Source organism: Ceratotherium simum, chromosome 25 (genome assembly GCF_057802395.1).
Source record: "Ceratotherium simum simum isolate JZ-2026a chromosome 25, ASM5780239v1, whole genome shotgun sequence".
In the NCBI taxonomy this organism is placed as follows: Eukaryota; Metazoa; Chordata; class Mammalia; order Perissodactyla; family Rhinocerotidae; genus Ceratotherium; species Ceratotherium simum.
The window spans coordinates 32,032,891-32,054,488 of NC_141924.1; the positions used below are offsets into that span (position 1 = coordinate 32,032,891).

General features: G+C 47.6%; 1 protein-coding gene and 1 long non-coding RNA gene across 2 annotated transcripts; one reads left to right on the forward strand and one right to left on the reverse strand.

Annotated features, from left to right (window-relative positions):
* Positions 1 to 10,609: 10,609 nt before the first annotated feature.
* On the reverse strand, positions 10,610 to 13,096 carry LOC147913767 (uncharacterized). The gene is made up of 2 exons (XR_015556397.1): positions 11,816 to 13,096; positions 10,610 to 11,063 (listed from the first exon to the last, which is right to left on the reverse strand). It is a non-coding gene; the product is annotated as an uncharacterized LOC147913767 (long non-coding RNA).
* A 167-nt stretch (positions 13,097 to 13,263) lies between these two features.
* Positions 13,264 to 17,905, forward strand: DUSP6 (dual specificity phosphatase 6). The gene is made up of 3 exons (XM_004417932.3): positions 13,264 to 14,083; positions 14,704 to 15,141; positions 16,153 to 17,905. The coding sequence occupies exons 1-3, from the start codon at positions 13,684 to 13,686 to the stop codon at positions 16,458 to 16,460; spliced, it is 1,146 nt and encodes a 381-aa protein (XP_004417989.1). The 5' UTR covers positions 13,264 to 13,683; the 3' UTR covers positions 16,461 to 17,905.
* The last annotated feature ends 3,693 nt before the right edge of the window (positions 17,906 to 21,598 follow it).

The window sequence follows — 21,598 nt, forward strand, 5'->3', positions numbered from 1 at the left end:
CCAAGGAGTGTGATTGCTGGATCATGTGGTAAGAGTATGTTTAGTTTTGTAAGAGGTTGCCAAACTGTTCTCCAAAGTGGCTGTGCCATTTTGCATTCGCACCAGCAATGAATGAGAGTTCCTGTTGCTTCACATCCTCACGAAACAGTGTTTCAGATTTTGGCCATTCTGATAGGTGTGCGGTGGTGTCTCACTGTTGTTTTAATTTCTATTTCCCTGATGACACAGGATGTGGAGCATCTTTTCATATGCTTACTTGCCATCTGTATCTCTTCTTTGGTGAAGTGTCCATTAAGGGCTTTGGCCCTTTTTAAAATCAAGTTGTTCATTTTCTTACTGCTGACTTTTACGACTTCTTTGTATATGTTGGGTAAACAGTCCTTCATCAGATGTGTCTTTTACAAATATTTTCTTCCAGTCTGTGGCTTTTACATTTTTTTAAAAGAAGTGAGTAAGTCACCTTTAAAGATTGAATCAGAAATTAGAATTATCAAATGGCCACATGACTTTATTAATAAGTGAATAAATCTTCACTACTTCCCTTTATAACTGATTCTTTGTTGTCAGCAAAGCCATGTTTCTAGTTGATTTCCTTGAGCTCTCGCAGTAAAGGAATCTAACGAGTAAAGGATGAGTACGTGCAAATGCAGGCTGTGATATTTAAACTGCCTTAAAATAAAAACTAATTTGTGTAAGGATTAAAAAGCCTTATTCTTCTGTAATTTGTAATCTCTCGATTGCTTTGTGATGAATTTCACCAGTAGGTTTTCTAAGAAATGCATGTTAAGAGAGAACAAATGAATCAGAATAATTTACTGTACCAGAGCAAATATTTCCACTTGAGAGAACTATTCATTTATTACTTACGTAATGTACCTCAGAAAGTAGCGTATATTATCTTTTATGTGTTCCTGACATGTCTTCTTGTTATATCACTCTATAACCACATATGAGTGTTTTTCATATATGCAGTGAAGTACTGTGGAGTTCCTCATTGTAAGTCCAAATTGTCCCATCCTGGGATGGAAAGACTCCATCAGTCATCTTGACCTTTGATCTTGAACTTTGATGCTGTTCTAACACACTGAATGCTACCTTTGTAACATTCTGTCAGAGGTCACAGTCCCGCCTGTTAGCTTCTTGAGAGGAGTGTCCCCATGTGATTTATCTTTATTCCTCAGAATATCTTGCACCAACTCAGCAGATATATCGAGCATGTATTTTTTACAAGGTGGAAGACAAAGTCATTTTGGCAAAATTTAAAGCATTTTCAGTCCGTAGTGCATTCTGTGATAGATACCAGTAATACTTTTCCAAAGAGTAGAGAGTTCTGATATGGTCCTGGGTGGTGAAATGGAGATCTAGTTGTTGGAAAGGGCCGGGCAGCAGACGGAAAAAGGCATGACCAGGCGTCCCTCGCTACGAGGACAGACTCCAAGACCCCAAATGCAAGCACAACCTGAGAGCATTATGCCCAGCTCTTCACTTAAATGTTTAACCCCTTCTAATATGGGACACCTGCACCCCCATTTCGGCAACAGCAGTAATAGGAGTAACATCCCTTACACTTTTGTTTGTAATGGAAAACAATGGGGAGACAGGCCTGCCTTTACAAAATCTCACTTTACGGAACCAAACGTGTTGCAAGGGCATTTTCATCCTAAAGGTGACAGACTCTTGTATCAGAAATGCCACTTCCAGGGCCCGCCCCATGGCTGAGTGGTTAAGTGCACGCACTCCGCTACTGGCGGCCCGGGTTCGGATCCCAGGCGCACACCGACGCACTGCTTGTCCAGCCATGCTGAGGCCGCGTCCCACATACAGCAACTAGAAGGATGTGCAACTATAACATATGACTACCTACTGGGGCTTTGGGGAGAAAAAGGGGAAAAAAAAAAGAAATGCCACTTCCTGGGTAACGAACACTTGGAACTTCTGCAGAAGCTTCCCTCCAAAGAATATTTCTGATGCTTTTATTCAACTTTCAACTTTCCTGTAGGTTTGAAATTTTTATAATAAGAAGTTAGAGACAAAAGACAGTTTCTGTCCCCAGAGAGGGATTATACCACTGGCATTTAGAATAACATTTCCCCCTCTTTCCTGGGTACAATTACAAGCATCTCTCAGTACCTCTCTATGTGAGGTAAAATAAGTATTTTGTCATCTTCTATTAATAGAGAGGGATTCTGAGTCATAGAAGGGCTCAGTGATTTTTCTAGCCCCAGAAATAAGAGGAATAAAACGAAGCAGGATGATTAGTGCATTATTTTAGGAACAGGACAATTGTGGTGGTATAGCATCATTTTCCTGGACAACTGCAATTGCTTCCTAATTGGTTTTCCTGCCTCCAGCTTCTCCCTCCCCTCCATTTTACTCACCCGTTTGTTACCAGAATCATATTCTGAAATCATGTCACACCCCTGTATAAACACCTTTGATGATTTCTCACTGCCTAAAGAAAAATTCCAAACAGCTCAGCATGACATCCAGAACCCACGTCCTTCTGACTTTAAATGACCTTTCCCATGTTCTGGGCCACTCTGCACCCTGCGGGCTGCTCACCGGCTCTCCAGTTGTCAGGCAGGGCCATACCTTTGAACCTTTGCTCAGGCTGTCTCTCAGCCTTGAGTTCCTTTCTTCCCCTGTCCCTCTGGGCTGGGGGGAGGGGGGAAATCTGCTTATCCATAGGGATCTAACTCAGATATTGTCTCCTCTGGGACACTTGCCAACACCCAAGGTCGATGAACTGTTTCTTCCTCTTGTTCCCACAGCACTTCCTTTCTACTGCAATCACTACATTTATTTGGTTACATTCAGGCTACCTGGGCATGTATCTAACCTCCCCAATCAGACTTATTTTTTGTGACATCAGGGCCTGAATCTTACTCATTTCTATCTGCCCCAGCAGTCATTTCTGTTCTAGACTCACAGTGGGTGCTTAACAAACACTTGATGCTGTTATCAAGAGAAACCCTCTTTTAGGCAACCCCACAGGCAGATCCGGGTACAGTTCGGGGCCTCCTAAAAAGAAATCAGAGTGCGTGCCAGTTCAAGAGTTGAGCTTACAAGGGAAGCAGATTAGTTATGTCTAATGTTGCATTTTTCTGTTATGAAGTTCTGATATTTGTGGGTAAAGTGTACTATTTGATTCATCCTTCCAGGTAGACTTCAAGAAAATTTCTATACTTGCTGACTAGAGCCGATGGGTGAGGAACCTGGCTGTCTGGGATATTCGGAGTTTCTCAAAGTGTAGTCCACCTGTATGAGCCACTCCTGACTGCTGGACTAACAGACATTTGCCTAGGCTCCTCTCCAATCCTTCTGAATGAGAGTCCCTGAGAGGGAGGCTAGGGTATGGATTACAACCAAGTACCTCCAGGTGTTTCTAAACATTTAATTTTGAGACCCACTGGTATGCCTGGAAACCTCTCCCTAGGCAAGGGAATTGACAGGGGACGAGCGTTGTGAATCCTTCTACGCCAGTGGTTCTCAGCCCAGGCTGCATATTAGAATTTCCTGGGGAGCTTTTGAGACATACCAACACCTGGGACCCACCTTCCATCATTTCAATAAGAATTACTGGAGTTGGGACTCGGGAATGCATATTTTTCAAAAGCTTCGCTTCTGAGCCAAGTTGGCTGTTGGATAAATGTCAGATTCTTCAGATAAAAACCAGAGGCCTCTAGAGGTTAGAGGCCCCAGATTTCGGTTCCACGCCCCACTACACCCCACCTCACTCTAACTGTAAAAGTAAATCTCATACCAAATTTAACTAGAAGAAAAATGTATGTTTTAGCAGGTAGGTACAGTCACACAAACTGCGTGTGCCCGGGGTACGGTCAGCTCCCTCCCTCGCTACCGCGATTAACAGCACCTGTACTGTTGGCCAGGCTGCTGGTGAAGCAGCAGTGTTCCCAAATCACAACCAGCAGGTTTTGCAGTCTCCGTGGGGGAGGATCCTAGGGGAAGTGGAGGCGCACAGGCTCCAGTGCTGGAGGCTGCGTGCTTACGTGCACACTGGGCTGGCTGCCTTCGGATATCTTGGTCATTCGAGATCTGCGGGTCCTATCACACCTCCTCTAATGATCACAGATCATAAGCGCCACCAATAGAAATGAATTTTTTTAACATCCTTTATGGTAAATTTAAAAAACCCCACAGGTCACTAAGTCTATTATTAATTCATATTAAGAATGTCACAGCTGGGGCTGGCCCTGTGGCCTAGTGGTTAAGTTCAGTGTGTTCTACTTTGGCAGCCTGGGTTTGGTTCCCGGGCATGGACCTACACCACTCGTCGGCAGCCATGCTGTGGTGGCAGCTCACATACAAAATAGAGGAAGACTGGCACACATGTTAGCTCAGGGACAATCTTCCTCAACCAAAAAAGAAAAAAAACGAGGAAGATTGGCAGCAGATGTTAGCTCAGGGTGAATCTTCCTCAAAAAAAAAAAAAAAAAGAACGTCACAGCTAATTACCCATCCCTAAAACATTAGGGTACCCTCTTAGTTATACTGAATTACTTAAAAGCAAATTACCATACAGACAATATCACAAAAAGGCAGAGAAATCCCATCATAAAGGTTTTTTCCCTGAGAAACTGGTTAGGCAAAGTGGGGAGGAGGAGCATGACCTAGTAAGAGTTTAGACTTTTGGGGTTTGGGTAAAGAATCTAAAACTTCTGGTGGGTCCAGAAAAACCTGATGGGAATACACCAAAAGGTGCACACTTGTCAGACCTTAATAAAAACTTTGGAATGGTACATGTGCAAAAATTACTACAGAAACTGTGCTCAGCAGGGGGCCTGTTTACTTAAGGTGAGGTATGTTTCTACAATGTGGCCTTCAACACAGCACCCTTCACCCACAAATGGAAGATTCGTTCCAGTCATGGGAGAGGGGCTTTCACACTCAGCTCTGACCTACCCCTTCTCCCATCTGAAATGCTCCTGCTGGGCAAGAAGTCAGAGGAAGGAAGGAACCTCCCACAGGATGAGATTTCTCAGATGCAGGAGGCCTTAAGAGCTTGAGTATATAAATGGGTGCTCCCATCCGTGACAGTGAACCCAGATCACTGAGAGACGAGTGTAACATCACTGGGGTCAGTAGACTTCCAGTTCCGCTGTTGTGGAACATGCAGTCAATAGGGACGGCCCAGAGTTAGCAGCGATGGAGGGGTGATAGTGCTTCAGCAGGTGAGTCCTAGGCTGCAGGGACATCCCTCAGCAGCAATCAGCGTTCGCAATGTCCCCAGTTCATCCAGGTCTCTCGGCAGACTGGGAAACAGTGATTTCTGGGCTGCTTACATCAGCAACTAAGAGGGGTGGTAAAGCAATCGACTCTGTTCCTGAAAATTTTTTTTTTAAATCTCGTATGGGTTGTTTTTCTATTCCTGAGAACAAAACTGACACTGTAGTGTTTTTCATTATATAATCCCTTTTCAGCAAGGTCAACAAATATTTTTTAAGAGCTGTGTGTGTGCGTGTTAACAATAAATACAGGTAACTGTCAATGAGTTATTGTTTTGGGACTGTTTCTACCCCTTTACAAATATAAATCATTTATTACACTAGCCCTGTGATATGGTATCCCCATTTTACAGAATAGGAAACTGAGGCATAGGGAGATTACATGATTTCCCACAGAGTCACATGGCTAGAAGGGGTTAGAATCCAGCCTGAGCCAGGATCAGATTCTAGGTTGGTCTGACTCCAGCACTCCCAGTCTTTTTTTTTTATTTTTACTTTTATTTTTTATTTTTTGTGAGGAAGATCAGCCCTGAGCTAACATCTATGCCAATCCTCCTCTTTTTGCTGAGGAAGACTGGTCCTGGGCTAACATCTGTGCCCATCTTCCTCCACATGGGACACCGCCACAGCATGGCCTGACAAGTGCTGCGTCGGTGGAGGCCCGGGATCCGGGCCTGGGCCGCCAGCAGCAGAGTGCACGCACTTAACCGCTACGCCACGGGACCGGCCCCAGCACTCCCAGTCTTGACCAGCGAGATAAAATTTAACAAGTTATGTAGAAGCTGCCATTTTATAACAGGTTGAATTCATAACAGGCTGCGTGGAGTCATGCTTTAGGGCAACTTTTATCGAGTAGGCAGCAGACTGTACTAGAGAGGCTTCAAAGGGACTGAGATGTGAGTTTGGATTCCGGTGTAATTACCTGACGTTTGAGCCCAGCCTTCACCACTATAAATTGTGGTAATGGTATACCTGCTTTGTGGAGTTATCATGGTAGTTAGAGTTAACATGTACAAAGCTTAGTGTAGAATAGACTGTAGCCATTATGTTGTTATTTTCATGATATATCCAAATACAATTTTTGTAATTAACCCACCAAATGGCCTGCTACAGTACTGCTTAGACTGGAGTTTGGAGGCCTCTGGGGTTCCACCTATATATTCTCGGAGGATCTGTGAGTTCTTAAGTTTGATAAACTGAGCTAAAGCATCCCTTGTATTGTGGACACACATAGTCATTTCCACTGATTGCTGAGGCAAAAATAGGCTGGCAGGAAATAGTACCTACTTAGAAAAATAATTAGTTCTCTTACACAACAGCTATTTGTACTGCTCACACCTGCGTAAATAAAGGAACACAAGATGAGGAGAAAAGTCACCAGAGGGAACATGGCCCACACCACGAGGCACAAGGCAAATACTCTGCGTGTGGATGCAGCATAGCTAATGCCCAGGATGCTGCACACGATATTTCATGGACATGAGGAGGGAAGCTTCTGGAAAGATGAATACATATAGTCCCTCGCCTCCCTGGAAAGCGATGTAAGGCTAATTTCCCACTAAGGATCATCGCTGGGGCTTTGGAAATAGTGCAATGGTAAGCAACGTGCCATCGTTCCTTCCCCCTCGCCCCCCCGCAAAAAAAAGAAAAGCCAAAAACCAAAACCAGTAAGTGAGCTTGGCTGTACTGCAGTAATGTCAATTTTCTGACGATTTCTTACATATACATTTACATTTTACATTTCCTACTTTGTGAAAATAAAGAATAAATGAGAAGAATCAATGAACGTTTTCCTACTGGAAGGAAAGGGACTAAAGCATCTGAAAAAAGAAATAAGATTGTTATCTTTAAATGAATTTCCTTGCTAGAGACTTAAAAAGAATATTCTAGATAAAGTCTCTATGAGATCCGAATGTAAATTAACGTGCATTCCATCACGTGATGGGAAGCAGAAACACAAGAAAGCTGACAAAGACCCTAGGTTTTAAAAGCTTAGCCTGACGGGGCGAGGGTCTGAATTTCACAATGGTTCATACTTTTCTTCAGGTCGTATCATTCTGGCAGGGTGCGGAAGCGCCACCTCGTTCATAGGAGAGCTCCAACCACTCCCTAGATGTGACCGTGGATGTGTGACTCCGGCACAGCTGCTGCCCAGCTACCTGTTAGTTCCTGGCTAACCTAGCCTGCCTTTTCCCCCACCCCCGCATAGTTTGGGAAAATCATTAACCTGCACTCGGTGAGCCCCTGCAGCTCCTCGCCCTGGGGCAAGCGGCATGCGGCTGCCACGTGAGAAGCAGTTTGATTGCAAACCAGGATCTGCAGCCCTAGTGTGGTATCTTAATTAGGGGCTCATATTTGAAACTCCCTTTGGTTGTCTCTGTGCACAGCCTATCAATGTGTAGAAGCTGCTTCCTATCCTCAGTCCTTGGGGCCACAGTTCCTGCTGTTCAGACATAACTTGCTGTCTGTCTGAGGCACCTGTCAGGAGAGCTCAGCGTGGGTTTTGTGAACCCCATATGCCCTTTATTTTAAGTCAGACTATTTCAAACATATTTCTCAAATGCAGTTAAATTCTGAGATTTCGCTGTTGTGAAAGCCGTCGACTGTCACTTTGAGGGCCTCCCTGGGACCTCTAAAAGCGAATCTTGAATATGTCACAAGACTACATTTTAAGTCAGACCTTCTAAAACACCCTTTCCCTATTAGCTGAAAATCTGTTTAAGTATTTTCACATGATGTGTTAATAAATGTCATTGAATTCATAGAGATTACTCCAAGAAGATTAAAGGTCATGCCAACCCTTTTGGGTCTCATGAATCGAAAGTGTCCTCATATGCAGGAAAATTCCTGCAAAGTTGGATTGCTTCCCTAATAGCCAAGCCAACATTTATAATCAAAAGACTTACTCTTAAGGAGCTTTCCAGGGGGAAACACCAGGAAGAATTGAAGCACTGTGTGTGCTCTGTGTTTGCACACACATACACATACACACACACACACACACAGAGAAATTAGGATCTATGAAATTGCTTCTCTCCACTTATAAGAACGGGTCAGAGATGACCTGCTGTATTCTCCAATCTTTTTTTTTTTTTTTAAGATTTTATTTATTCATTTTTTTTCCCCCCAAAGCCCCAGTAGATAGTTGTATGTCATAGGTTCACATCCTTCTAGTTGCTGTACGTGGGACTCGGCCTCGCGTTGGACGGAGAAGTGGTGCCCTGGGGCGTGCCCGGGATCCGAACCCGGGCTGCCAGCATCAGAGCGCGCACACTTAACCGCTAAGCCACGGAGCCGGCCCATGTATTCTCCAATCTTTAAACACAGTCCTCTCCATATGAATGGCACCCTTAGCAGGGCACCGAGGCCTCCTTCCGGAAGTAAGGAAGCCTGTGGTTCTTCTAGTCGCCAGAACTCTCCTGAGAGAGCTTTTCCTGGGAGCCTGGGCGACAGGGCCGGGAGGATGAGATTTAAGGCAGCATCACGAGCAAGGGAGTCAGCTTTACACAGGAATGAAGCAGTGAGGTTTAAAATCAGCTTTTGGGTACCCACTTCGTGCCCTACACTGTTCATGTGTATCTCTTTAGTCTCTGACACTCACAGTCCTCTGAGGCAGGTGCAATCATTCCCAATTTTACACACTGCTGAATGCCCTTCCTTGCTTTATTCTTCTCCATAGCACTTTCACTTTTTAATACACTGTATAATTATTTATTTTGTTTATTGTCTGTCCTCACTAGAATGTGAACTCTGGGAGGGCAGTTATTCTTGTCTATTTTATTCACTGCTGCTTCCCTGGGACCTAGTATGAATGAGTGAGTGAATGAATGAATGAACGAATGGAGGCCCAAAGAGGCTAAGTGATTTTTTTTTTTCCAGAAAAAAGAAAAGCTTTACCGAGAGAAAATACACAACAAATTCCAGAGTGCACGGTTTTTAGTCCAGCCCACCAGCAATAGGAACACAGACCGCTCACACATTCCCTACCTCATGGAGGAAGTACAGCAGCTAACATCTGGTCTGAGAGCTGCTACGAAAAGGGGCAGGAGGAAGGAGTGTCTGGGAATTCCATCTTTTCACTCTTCCCTTCCTTCTGGCCCTTTCTAGTAGAATCTGACTGTCCCGGGATGTAGAATTCCTGGTTGGGGGTAAGGAAATAGAAGCAAAAGCATTTCAGAATTCAACTACTAGTGAGTGACAGAGCTAAGATGGGAACCCAAGCCCAGGTGCCACGCTGACACACGAGATAAAAAATGGTAGTTGTGGGGCCCACCCGGTGACGCAAGCGGTTAAGTGCGCGCGTTCCGCTGCAGTGGCCCGAGTTCGCCGGTTGGGATCCTGGGCGCGCACCGACCCGCCGCTTGGCAAGCCATGCTGTGGTGGCGTCCCATACAAAGTAGAGGAAGATGGGCACGGATGTTAGCCCAGGGCCAGTCTTCCTCAGCAAAAAGAGGAGGATTGGCAGATGTTAGCTAAGGGCCAATCTTCCTCACAAAAAAAAAAGAAAGAAAGAAATGGTAGTTGTGAGGATTAGAGTCTAAGACATACTCTAAGGAAGAAAGATATGCAACATTTAGTGAAGAGGTGCAGGCAAAGAAAGCCACCAGATGTAAAAGGAGCAGGGAAATAAGCCCAACTCTTGATCCTTGACATCTGTGGGGAAATTGCAACAGAATATGTGAAGCCGGAAGAGGCTGGTGGTCAAAATTCAAAATGCAGACCTTGAATCCTCCAATTTTCGGCCGGGAGCAGCACAGCGTGGTGAGTATGGTCTCCACAACTCCTTGCAATACGTGTGTGGTAACCCTTAAGGGTCTGTAAAGAGTCAGGCCTCAGATCCTGCCCCACCATTTGCTACTGGGTGACCTGGGGCAAATGCCTTAATCTCTGTAAATGGGGATAATTTTCATGGGTTTTCTGAAGACTGACCGAAATTATGCATGTAACAACAGAAATCAGGAGCATACCCACCATGTAGTAAATGCCCAATACATATTATTTCTATTTTATCAATTTGGGAGGTTGGAGAACCGGATGTTTATAAGGGGACCAGTTAGGGAGAAGTTAGAAAGCGAGCCCGGTACATTGTGTTAACCAGTTAAAGGATTTTGACCCTGGTCTGTAACAGCACCTGCTTCGCTTGACAGCTGAATTGGGATGGATTAAACCGCTTAGGGCAGTTCCTCAGAGGGCTGCTCTGTAGACTAGCGAGTTTCAGGTGGGCTGTCAGGGGGTCTTTGGGATGGAAAGGACTCAGGCCATTGTGTAGGTTCGGAATTCAGAACGATAAAAATAATAACACCTAACAGCACACCAACACCATGTTAGGGCACTTCGCTTTACCCATTTAATCATCACAGTGATCCTACAAAGCAGATATTTTTATTATCTTCATTATGGCAACATGAAAGACTGCGGCTGAGCACATATTTTAACCAAGGTCGCACGTTTACGTAGAGATAGGGACACAATTTAAGCCCGGGGCGCCCCACTCCAGAGGACCGAGCGGTCAGAATGCCATTTTCTAAAATGTGCTGAGAATAACGGACATTCCGTGCGATAGGTCCAGAAACATGGGTCTAGCTAAATGTTCCGATTTTCAGGTTTGAGAAGTGTTGCGATTATCCTCCCCCATTTATGCCCCGGCTCAGGTAACTGCACTTCTAACATAGCTACGGAGAAACCAATTTCCCTCCCCGCCTCTTCTACTGGAGGGCCCGGTCTGAAAGATCTTGCTCTTCTCAGCTCCGCTGCAAAGCATCCTGCGTCTTGCCTCCTCGGCTCCAGGTCCCAGGGACTGAAACGTCTTGGGAACGTCTGTAACAGGTGGGGGCAGATCGGAGGCATCAATTCCAGAGCAAGCCTCCTCCACTTGGAACTGGATGCTATCCAGTGAAATACGGGAATTTTGTTCCAAGGGATGCCCAAAAAAGGCGCGGGGAGAGGAGCGCCGCAACCCCCACCGTCGTCGATCACGCTTCTCCAGGGGCGGCCTGCCTGCAGCAGAGCTCCAAAATTGGCAACCTGGGCCACGCAGCCGCCTTTTTTTAGCCTACATTCCCCAAACCTAGGAGGAGGCCGGCGACTAAAAATGCAAATTGGAGCGGGGGCGTCAGCAAGCAGGCCCATGGGTGCGGGGCGTCTGGCTAAGGGAGACCCCGCGACCTCAGGTGCCCCGCTAGATCGCGGGGGGGCACGGAGCGCCGGGAGGGGCGCTCGGGGAAGCCGCTCCCCGCCGAGCCGCTGCCCCCGCTTCCGCCTCCCAGGCGGCGGCAGGACAATGCGCGGCCTCTTTTCCGCGGGGGGTTGGGGAGGGGAGGCCGGATTAGGGCCCGCGCCTTCCGGCCGCAGGCTCCCCCCTACCCCGCCCCAGCGCCGCGCCGGCTGCACACAGGTGGTTTTCCGCTCGGGAGGGGCAGGCCCGGCACTTTTATATAACAATAGAGCTCTGCGCGCCGGGAATGCGCCTCCCCGCCGCCGCGGCCCCCGCCCGGCCCCGCCTCCATCCGGCCCCCGCCGGCCCGCCCTGCTCCGCGGCGCCCCGGCCGAGCGCAGCAATCCCCGATTACCTGCTGGCTCTGCGGGGCGGCTGAGACGTTCCCCCGGACGCCTAGCCCTCCTTAGGAGCCATGGGGTGCAGGCAAGCACTCCTCTTCGCCCCTCACCCGCCCCAGTCCGACGGAGCCCAGGGCCTCGCACTCATTCGGCGGGACACCGGGAGCCGGCTGAGCGAGGAGGCGGGGGCGGCGGGGTGCTAGCGAGGAGCGCAGCGCGCAGGCGCGGCCGGTGCTCCGCGAGTGCCCCGCGACCCGCAGGGGAGGGGGCTACGGCCCAGGCAGGGGAGGGGGTGGCCAGACGCGGGGTGGGGGCTGGTGTAGGCTCCCCTGACATGCCTCTCTGTCTACAGTAACCAATCGCCGAGCCTGCCTGAGCCCCCGCAGTCCGCAGACTTTGCGGGAGGACTTCCCCAGGCCTCGCCGACGGTGGGGCTAGTCGGCCCCGGCTCTGCGCGCCCTAGTGCAGTTCGCTCAGGCAGCCCAGCCAGACCGGCTCCTCTGTCGGAAGCCGAGCTCGCTGCCCAGAAATGATTAACGAGCGCGACCCCCCCGCCCCCTGCCTCCGCCAGTGCGTGGTGGGTGACGACGGTGGGGGTGGGGGTCCCCCGAACAATGGCTCATAACGCCGCACTCCGCTGGAGAGGAATAAAAGCATCGGACTGCCCAACGAGTTTCTGCAGTCTCCACTGTAAAAAAATTAAAACGCTCTTGAAAAAAAACCCTTTCTTTCTATTATCTGGACATCCAGACATTTGTTTGTTTGCTTGCTTTAGAATGTTTCAACAAAATCCTGGTTTGTTTCGAAAGATGTTGGATTAGCATTTAACACTTCATCGGTCACTAAAGCCCAGGCAGTTCACCAGCCCCAACACAACCTCGGCTAAAAGAACATCAGAGCAAACAGAGCTGGGCTTTTTAAACTGGCGAACAAATGCCACACACCGCCTAAAGGAGGGCGGGGGGGTTAAGGCGAATTCTGGTCCTAATGAGTTTAAAGGGAATAAAAAGGAAAAAAGCACAAGTTTTCTTAAAGCTAGCTTGTGAGCACAGGCGTCGCGAACAAGGGCTTTTGTGCCTGCTAATTGCACCATTTGTGCGCAAAAGTTCCGACACGAAGTGTGAACTCTCAACAGAAGGAAACGAGACAACTGAAGTGCCCTGGTTTATGTGCCCTGCTCCTCCTCCTCCACCGCCTCCTCTTCTTTCTCCTTCCTCCCGCGGAGCCCGCTGTTGCAGCTTGTTTGCACTGGGGCTTATCCGGAGCGGAAATTCCTTTCCGTTTTTGTGAATGACAAACTCATTAACAATTCATCAACACAACCTGTTCCAGCCGGCCCGTCCCCACGGCAACAGCCCCTTCCGCAGCGCGCTCATTGGCTGGCCCGGAGAATGTATCCATTGAGACGCTCGCTGTTTGTATCCATTGAGGAGCTGCCTCGCGCAGGGGGTGTGCGAGGGCTGAGTCCCAGGGAGAGTGAGCAAATCGAGGCTTGAATAATCTGAGGAGAAAGACGCCCGGGTGGATTTGAGGTGCAGCCTTGGAGGGAGGGATTAGAAGCCGCTGGACTTTTTTTTCCTCCCCTCTCAGTAGCACGGAGTCCGAATTAATTGGATTTCATTCACTGGGGAGGAACAAAACTGTCTGGGCAGCTTCATTCAGTGAGATTCATTGACATCAAGAGCGAGCGGCTGCAGCCAGGTGCGGAGGGAAGGCCGGCTCACTGCTGTCTCGCCTTCCCCAACCGCTAACCCGGTTTGGGAAGGGTGAGGTGGAATTAAACGCCGCTCCGAGAGCGGCGGCTTGGCGCGGCGCGCTCGGCCTATGCCTGCCCCGAGGGGCGTCTGGTAGGCACCCCGCCCTCTCCCGCAGCTCGACCCCCATGATAGATACGCTCAGACCCGTGCCCTTCGCGTCGGAAATGGCGATCAGCAAGACGGTGGCGTGGCTCAACGAGCAGCTGGAGCTGGGTAACGAGCGGCTGCTGCTGATGGACTGCCGGCCGCAGGAGCTGTACGAGTCGTCGCACATCGAGTCAGCCATCAACGTGGCCATCCCGGGCATCATGCTGCGGCGCCTCCAGAAGGGCAACCTGCCGGTGCGCGCGCTCTTCACGCGCGGCGAGGACCGGGACCGCTTCACGCGGCGCTGCGGCACCGACACGGTGGTGCTCTACGACGAGAGCAGCAGCGACTGGAACGAGAACACGGGCGGCGAGTCGGTGCTTGGACTGCTGCTCAAGAAGCTCAAGGACGAGGGCTGCCGGGCGTTCTACCTGGAAGGTACGCGCCGGGGGAGCCCCGCGCTCGGGGCAGGGCGGGGGGCGCGGGGCTGCGCGTGCAGGCGGGGCACGCGGACTGGAAGTGCCCCTGCTGCGCTTGGCTGGCGCTTCTGAGCCGCGCTGCCCCGCCAGGGCCGGCTGCGGGCTGCGGGCTGCGGGCTGCGAACCTCCCGCGTCCCGCACGGGCGAGCCGGGCCGGCGCAGAATCCACCCGCTTCCGGCCGTAGGCACGAGCCGTGTCTTTCTAACGAGTTCTCCTTCTTCCCACCCGGAATATGCTCCCCTTTTCCCTGCTTTCTACCGTTTGATATTGACTTAAGATTTGCAGGACTGGAGAAGTCCTTGGGGTGCAGATTGGCACCTCCTAGCCCTTCAAAATATTCAGAAAAGTTGCCATTTTGTGCATTTCCGGATTCAAAATAATAAGTGTTCCCAGGGGAGGCGGGCCCGTTCGTTCTACTCCCAAGGGTGCACCTTTAAGTGTCTTTCTCTTATATTTGGCTCTGTGTGTAGGGGGTTCGTGGGTTGCTGTGGGTTTCCTGCGCCCGGCTGCGGCTCTCATAAGCTGTGAAAACTACTACGGGATCTCGGGTTACACGATTGCTTTTCTCGTCCTGGCAGGTGGCTTTAGTAAGTTCCAAGCCGAGTTCGCCCTGCGCTGCGAGACCAATCTAGACGGTTCGTGTAGCAGCAGCTCGCCACCACTGCCAGTGCTGGGGCTCGGGGGCCTGCGGATCAGCTCCGACTCCTCTTCGGACATTGAGTCTGACCTTGACCGAGACCCCAATAGTGCAACGGACTCAGATGGCAGCCCGCTGTCCAACAGCCAGCCTTCCTTCCCCGTGGAGATCTTGCCCTTCCTCTACTTGGGCTGTGCCAAGGACTCCACCAACCTGGACGTCTTGGAGGAGTTCGGCATCAAGTACATCTTGAACGTCACCCCCAATTTGCCGAATCTCTTTGAGAACGCAGGAGAGTTTAAATACAAGCAGATCCCCATCTCGGATCACTGGAGCCAAAACCTGTCCCAGTTTTTCCCTGAGGCCATTTCTTTCATAGGTGAGACTAACTAACAGACCTCGCTCAGACTTTTAAATGCAAAATTCCTAGCCTTTTAGAGTCTAAACTATTAATCTTTGTTGCTGCTTGTTAACTTGTCGGGCTGGGGGGTCTCTAATGTTCCAAGGGTGTTCTTAATTCTGGGTTATCTTCTTGCTAAGAAAAGTGCCTTTTGACCAGGCTGCAGACCACAGGTGTATTTGGTCTGTTTCTTAACTCTTTGAAAGGGGGGCCGTTCATAATCAGACAACGGAATTTTCCCACAATCTTTGGACTCGGGGGAGGGCTTAGACAGAAGTACTCCCTGTAGACAGGAATTCTAGCGTTGCTTTATAATTTTAGAAGACCTGGGAGTTATTTTAGGACAACAAGTTAGTTGTTGGAAAGCCCTGTGAATGCTAGATGTTGTAATCCAGTTGAATGTTACTGTGATATGGGTTAACAGTGAGACAGTAAGGGTAACCTGAGCCCAGCAGGAAGGACTGTGGGCTGGAAGCCTGGAGAAGCGAATCTCCAGGCATTGTAATGCATTTCCTATTACAAAGGAACTCATTTTCAGGCCATGTCGACATCCTGTTCCTCCTAATGGGCTGTCCCCTGTGACTTCCCTCTCTCTTTTAAAATGCCTGAATACCTCCATTGTTAGCTGCACAACAGTTGGAGAATAATTTAATAGACCCTTGCAGTCTGCTTGTCTGTATAAAAGGCATTCACGACCATATTGCAGGGTTTCTGGTATTCACATGCTGAGGCAAAGAATGCACACATTAAGGAGTTTTTTGTTGGCAGAAACTTAATACAAAAGCTCCCTTTTCAGAAAATATCTGAAATATGTAATTGTGCCCAGTGTACATGCTTTATCGCAGTGATATATTTTCTGCTGCCTGCAGGGCTCAACTGCCACACACAATTATTTTTTATCTTTCTTTATTTCAAGTTTTTTAGACTGATCATTCACAAAGGATGGTTTTCGGTCTACTGAAATCTTGCTTTCCTTTTGTGTGTTCACAGATGAAGCCCGGGGCAAAAACTGTGGCGTCTTGGTGCACTGCTTGGCTGGCATCAGCCGCTCGGTCACCGTGACTGTGGCTTATCTTATGCAGAAGCTCAATCTGTCAATGAACGATGCTTATGACATTGTGAAGATGAAGAAATCCAACATCTCCCCCAACTTCAACTTCATGGGCCAGCTGCTGGACTTCGAGAGGACGCTGGGACTCAGCAGCCCCTGTGACAACCGGGTCCCAGCCCAGCAGCTCTATTTCACCACCCCCTCCAACCAGAATGTCTACCAAGTGGACTCCCTGCAATCCACGTGAAAGGCTCCACGCCCCTCCGTGCTGGGATGTGTCCGTTCCTCTAGCAGTTTCTCTTGGCAGCGTCAGCTGGGCTGCTTTCTTTGTGTGTGGCCCCAGGTGTCAAAATGACACCAGCTGTCTGTGTTAGACAAGGTTACCACATGTGGAATTGGTTCTTACAAAGGGAGAGATTTGCTCCATTCTCGTTGGAAGAACAGGACATGCTGTGTAGATACAGGCAGTAAGTTGGCTCCACACCCGTGTGTACAGCCTACCCATGCAGGGTCTGGAATTCGAGGACTTCCAGGTATATAGGGTAGGACCAAATGGTAGGGTTAGGAGCATGAGTTCTTTATGTTCTTTCGGGCCTCATATGACTGTTTCCTTTTGCGTCTGGAACTGACTATATATTGTCTTCAGTGAAGACTGATTCAATTTTGCATATAGAGGAGCCAAAGAGAGGTTTCAGCTCTGTATTTGTAGTATCAGTTTACAAAAAAAAAGAAGAAATAAATAAAATAAATCTGATACTTCATTTGATTATTGTAAATATTTGATCTTAAATCACTTGACAGTGTTTGTCTGAATTGTTTGTCTTTTCTTTGATGGGTTTAAAAGAAATCATCCAAAGGGATAAAGAGCAGTGTGCCACTTCTTAGAACAAAACATAGAAACCTTTGCTCTTTTCTAATCCAAAGGGTATATTTGCAGCATGCTCCACTTTACCAATTCTAAATGACACTTTCATGGACACTATTATCACTCAGACTTTGTTATGGTGCAGTCTGTCTCTTTCGTATATCTTCTTTGTGATTTTTTTTTTTTCTTAATGTAGTTCGACTATGCCTTACCTTTGTAAATATTTTGGCTTGTGTTGTCGCAAAGGGGATATCTTGGAAAGGCACCAAAATCATGGGCTCACTTTTTTTTTTTAACTTTAGCTGTGCTAAACAGTATATTACCTCTGTACAAAATTCTTCAGGGAGTGTCACCTCAAATGCAATACTTTGGGTTGGTTTCTTTCCTTTTTTTAAAAAAAAATTTGTATAAAACTGGAAGCGTGTGTGTGAGCTTGGGTCCCCATTTGATAGGTGAAGTGCATATGATTGTGAAGAAGGGCGAGTTAAGTTGTGACGAAGGGCGAGTTAAATTACTCCATTATGTTCGTGGTGTAAAGTTTTGAGCTGAAATCTATTATAAGAATGTAAAACCTTAAATTATTAATAAATAACTATTTTGGGTATTGAATGTGTATTTTTTTAAAAATCTCTCCTCAGTTGTACCTACATGTGAAGTGACACATTTTAGGAAGTTTTCAATCTGGGACTATATTGTCTTGTAAAGTGTATGTAGGAATAGAAGGGCAGGTTTTCATCTTTTAAGCTATTCCAGGAATGTTTTTCAGGTGCAGTTTATGAAATTAATCTTTTGCTTCAAATAAAGATGACATCCTAGAATGGACTGACTATCATGTGTATGGACAATACTTTCTATGAATATAGTTCTGGCTTCTTTAAGAAAATTGTAATGCTCTTGAAGAAAAATGAAACCAGAGAGCACACCTTGCTGAGGTATGAGCTTGGATACTCCTGAATAGTCATAAAAAGCAGAATAACAAGGTGACAGTCGCAGTGTTAACCTCTCTTTGCTTCCCCATCAGGATCTTCTCAATCATACACATGCCAGGGAGAAGGTAGGGATAATTTTTTTTTTTCCAATCTGTTACTGTCTGGCAATTCTACCTGCAAATTATCCTAGTGTTGGAATAACAAATGAATCAGGAATGGTGTCTCTCCTTTCCTCTCTCGTACGTGGCAAGGCGTGTCTAAGCTTTTTCGCTGAGCTTGGAGATGGCTTTAAAAATCTCACATTGGCACTTGAGGTAAAACTTTTCCACCGCCATTCTAATGTGCTCTGTGCTTAACTAGTTTAGAATGTGGGCCAAAACCACTACTGAACCTTACGTCAAGGCTATTTTGAACAGTTTCTTTCAAGGTAAAGGCTTACTATCCTGTCATTTGCCTTTAGGACATCCCCTCTCCTTGTCCTGAATGTAAAAGTACACAAACCAAAATAAAAAGTAAAGTGGTATGAAATCAAAACTAGAACACACCTACATTTCGGGCCCTTTTCAAATGAGCTTAGTCCCTTTATCTGCAGTGGGGAGAAAGATGAGCTCTTCACGCACATGACACATGAGATGCCAGTTGGATTGTTGGGTAATCTACATTATGGGAGGTAAGTGGGCCTGATTTTATGGTAATCATATCAAACTGTCCAGTGTGACTTTTAGCAACTAAGCATGTGTAAAAGGCAAGCAGAAACTGCAGAAAAATGCCAAGTCAATCTCTCCCATTCGGGTGCCCCAAGTCAGCCAGAGCTGAGAAAGGAGAAGTGGGTTGCAGTTCAACTTGGCTCGTGTTAATCCAGTTCTGAACGGTTTCCGCCCCTGGCATTCCCTAAACTGCCTGTTCAAAGTAGGGATCTGCAAGCAGCGTTAGCAATTTCCTGTCCAGCTGCAGCTCAAGGAGCTGCATGCGTCCCCCCCTTTTTTCTCTGATTTCTTTTCTCTTTCTTCTTCTTTCTTTCTTTTTTCTTTAATATGGGCTGTGGATAATTTTAGTGCATTTCCTCTTTGTGGATTCTCATCTCCTTTCCTCCCAGAACCTGCATACATTGAGTTCCTACCGCTCTGCTCAAGCCGACAGCTGGCCTCCCCAGCACTTCCTCTCGTTTCGCTGTGGGTTTGTTGTTTGTCAGTCCACTTCTGAAATTAATAATGTTTTCTGGCCGAGTGCCACAAGCCATTACCACAAAGGGGAAGTAACACATATGAATAGCAGGAAGCCATGCAGGGTCACAGTGTGAGCTGAACCTGTGGAGGGAGCATAATTGAGCCTGGCCCATTCAGCAAGTGTCTGACAGCGACTTGGGGAGAGGGAGCTCCCTGCATTTCAGCAGCTCAAGCTGTGAAAAAAAAAGTTTCCAATAAATCAGTAGCAAATGGTCTTTGTCATCAGTCTGAAGTAAAGAGAGGGAGCAAGCAGTGTTGAGGGCCCCCATAAAGTTGCAATGTTTGGGATTCCAACCCCCTCTCCTGGCATATTGTTTCGTAAGGCTGGTGAACAGAGGGGTGCCTGCTTCCCTCGATTGCCACAAAAGGACTCATGTTAAATGGGTGGTTGTTACGGTTCACACAGGCCAGAAGATTCAAAGAGTTATTCTCTTCCTTTCTTGTTTTTCTATGGAAGGTGGAAGGTTGTAACTGACAGCATGGGCCCCCATCTGGCCCCGCGCCTCCTTTTCTCCTGGCTGTCCCTCCGTTCCTTTGGTTCTTTTGTGCTTGGAGGAGCCGCGTGAAGGCATCATTTTGCAGCTCGGAGTTGGGCTCACTTCCTGAATGGAACCGCACGCGCGGTTACTAGGGCAACCTTTGCCAGCAGCTGCGGCTCCCCGGCTGCCTCCTCACCTGCTGTCCCCATTAGCGGCTTCCTCAGGTCTCGGAGAAAGTGTTGCCTTTCCTGGCCTTCTGCAGCGGGGGTCAGAGGGCGCCTTTTGGGAGAACAGGTATCTGCAGGTTTTGTGGGGCTGCAGGAGACTCAAGGAATGCACTGGTTAATGGTATAAACTGGTTTTCGGGTTAAAATCAGACTGAGAATGGGTTATCTGGGGATAGGAATACCAGCATATCCTTCAAAAGAGTGAAAATGGAGACTTGCCTCGACCCAACAATTACATCTGAACTCTTAACTCTTGCTCTCTCACTAATGACTCAGATAGCCCTGGGCGAGTCACCCAACCTCACCGAGTTTCTTTCTCCTTGTCTGTAGAATGAGACAGTCTTCACCTTTCACTTTAGGATTCTCTTATAATTCCAACCTTCTGGTTGTGAATCCGTGACACATATTAGATGATAAAATGAGGTGAAGAGCAGGTGAAAAAAATAACATTTATTAAAGGTATCCGAATCCGATACTGTGCTTCATGGACAATACCATCTAATTTAATCCTGGAACCAGCTCTGTGAGATGGGTCTTACTATTTTTCAAGGAGGAAACTGAGGCAGAGAGAGGCCAATAACACCTGAAGTCACCTAATGGGAGACGGTGGCAGTGAGCTTTGAAGCTTTAGCTCTTCTTGTTGGAAACTGCTTGTCCTCAGTATTTGCTCGTCTTTATAAAGTCCCGTGCTGTTGACTAGGAAGTGGTGACCCCATTTTACAGCTGAGGAAGTGGAGGAAGCGGAGGTTAAGTGACCTGCCAAATCAAACCCGAACTGGGCAGCCAAATAACGAGAAAGCCAGAGGGCTCCAGTTGACATGTTGCCAGAGAGATGTGGTGTCTGCCTGGAGGCTTCCATCTTCCTCTCCACAGAGAGTTGCCCTAGCTGGGGCCCATGAGCACATACATTACAAAAATGATTTTCCTAGGAGCTCTAGAGTGGCTAGCAGCTGGCCAGCTGGCCGTGACCTTTGTCCACACTCCCTTTTCAGGATTACACAAGTGAACTGGCCCCAAGAAATTCACTTCCTCACTCTGATCCCTCCCAGAGGAAAGCCTGTGCGGGGAGAGAGAGAGAGATAGAGCGAGAACATATGGTGGAGGTCTGCAGAATAAGAGAGGCAAATTAGAAAATAATGAAAATATGGAACACAACAAGGGCAGATCAGGTGCTAGCTGGCTGTAAGCAAATATTCTTGAAAAGTCATCTTAAAAAATCAGTCTTCAGTCCTTAAACTGCTTCAAAAGGATTACTTTGGGTGTACATTTTTATGCAGTTCCTCACACAGTATTAATCGTTTTTCAAAAGATCCTGCAGACTTTCAAATACCCTCACTTCTCTTGTGTTTCTTATCACAGTTGGCCCTGAAACTGTCCAGTTTTGGTGACGGAATCTTCAAACTTCTCTAAAGTCCAGAATTGATTTCCTAAGAGTATTTAAGGGCACCGAATAAAGTTCAAACAATTCACAAATATTTATCCAGGCCTTGATCTGTGCTGCAAGGATTTGATGAAACAAGGTTAAAATAGAAGGCAACCAAAGATTTAACAAGCCTTCAATGGCTGAAGGCAATTCATGTTTCTAAGTGTAACCAGTTAGTCTTTCTGCTGGTGCCCCAAATCAAAGCAGAGCCCCCAAGGAACTCGTGGGCAAGTCCT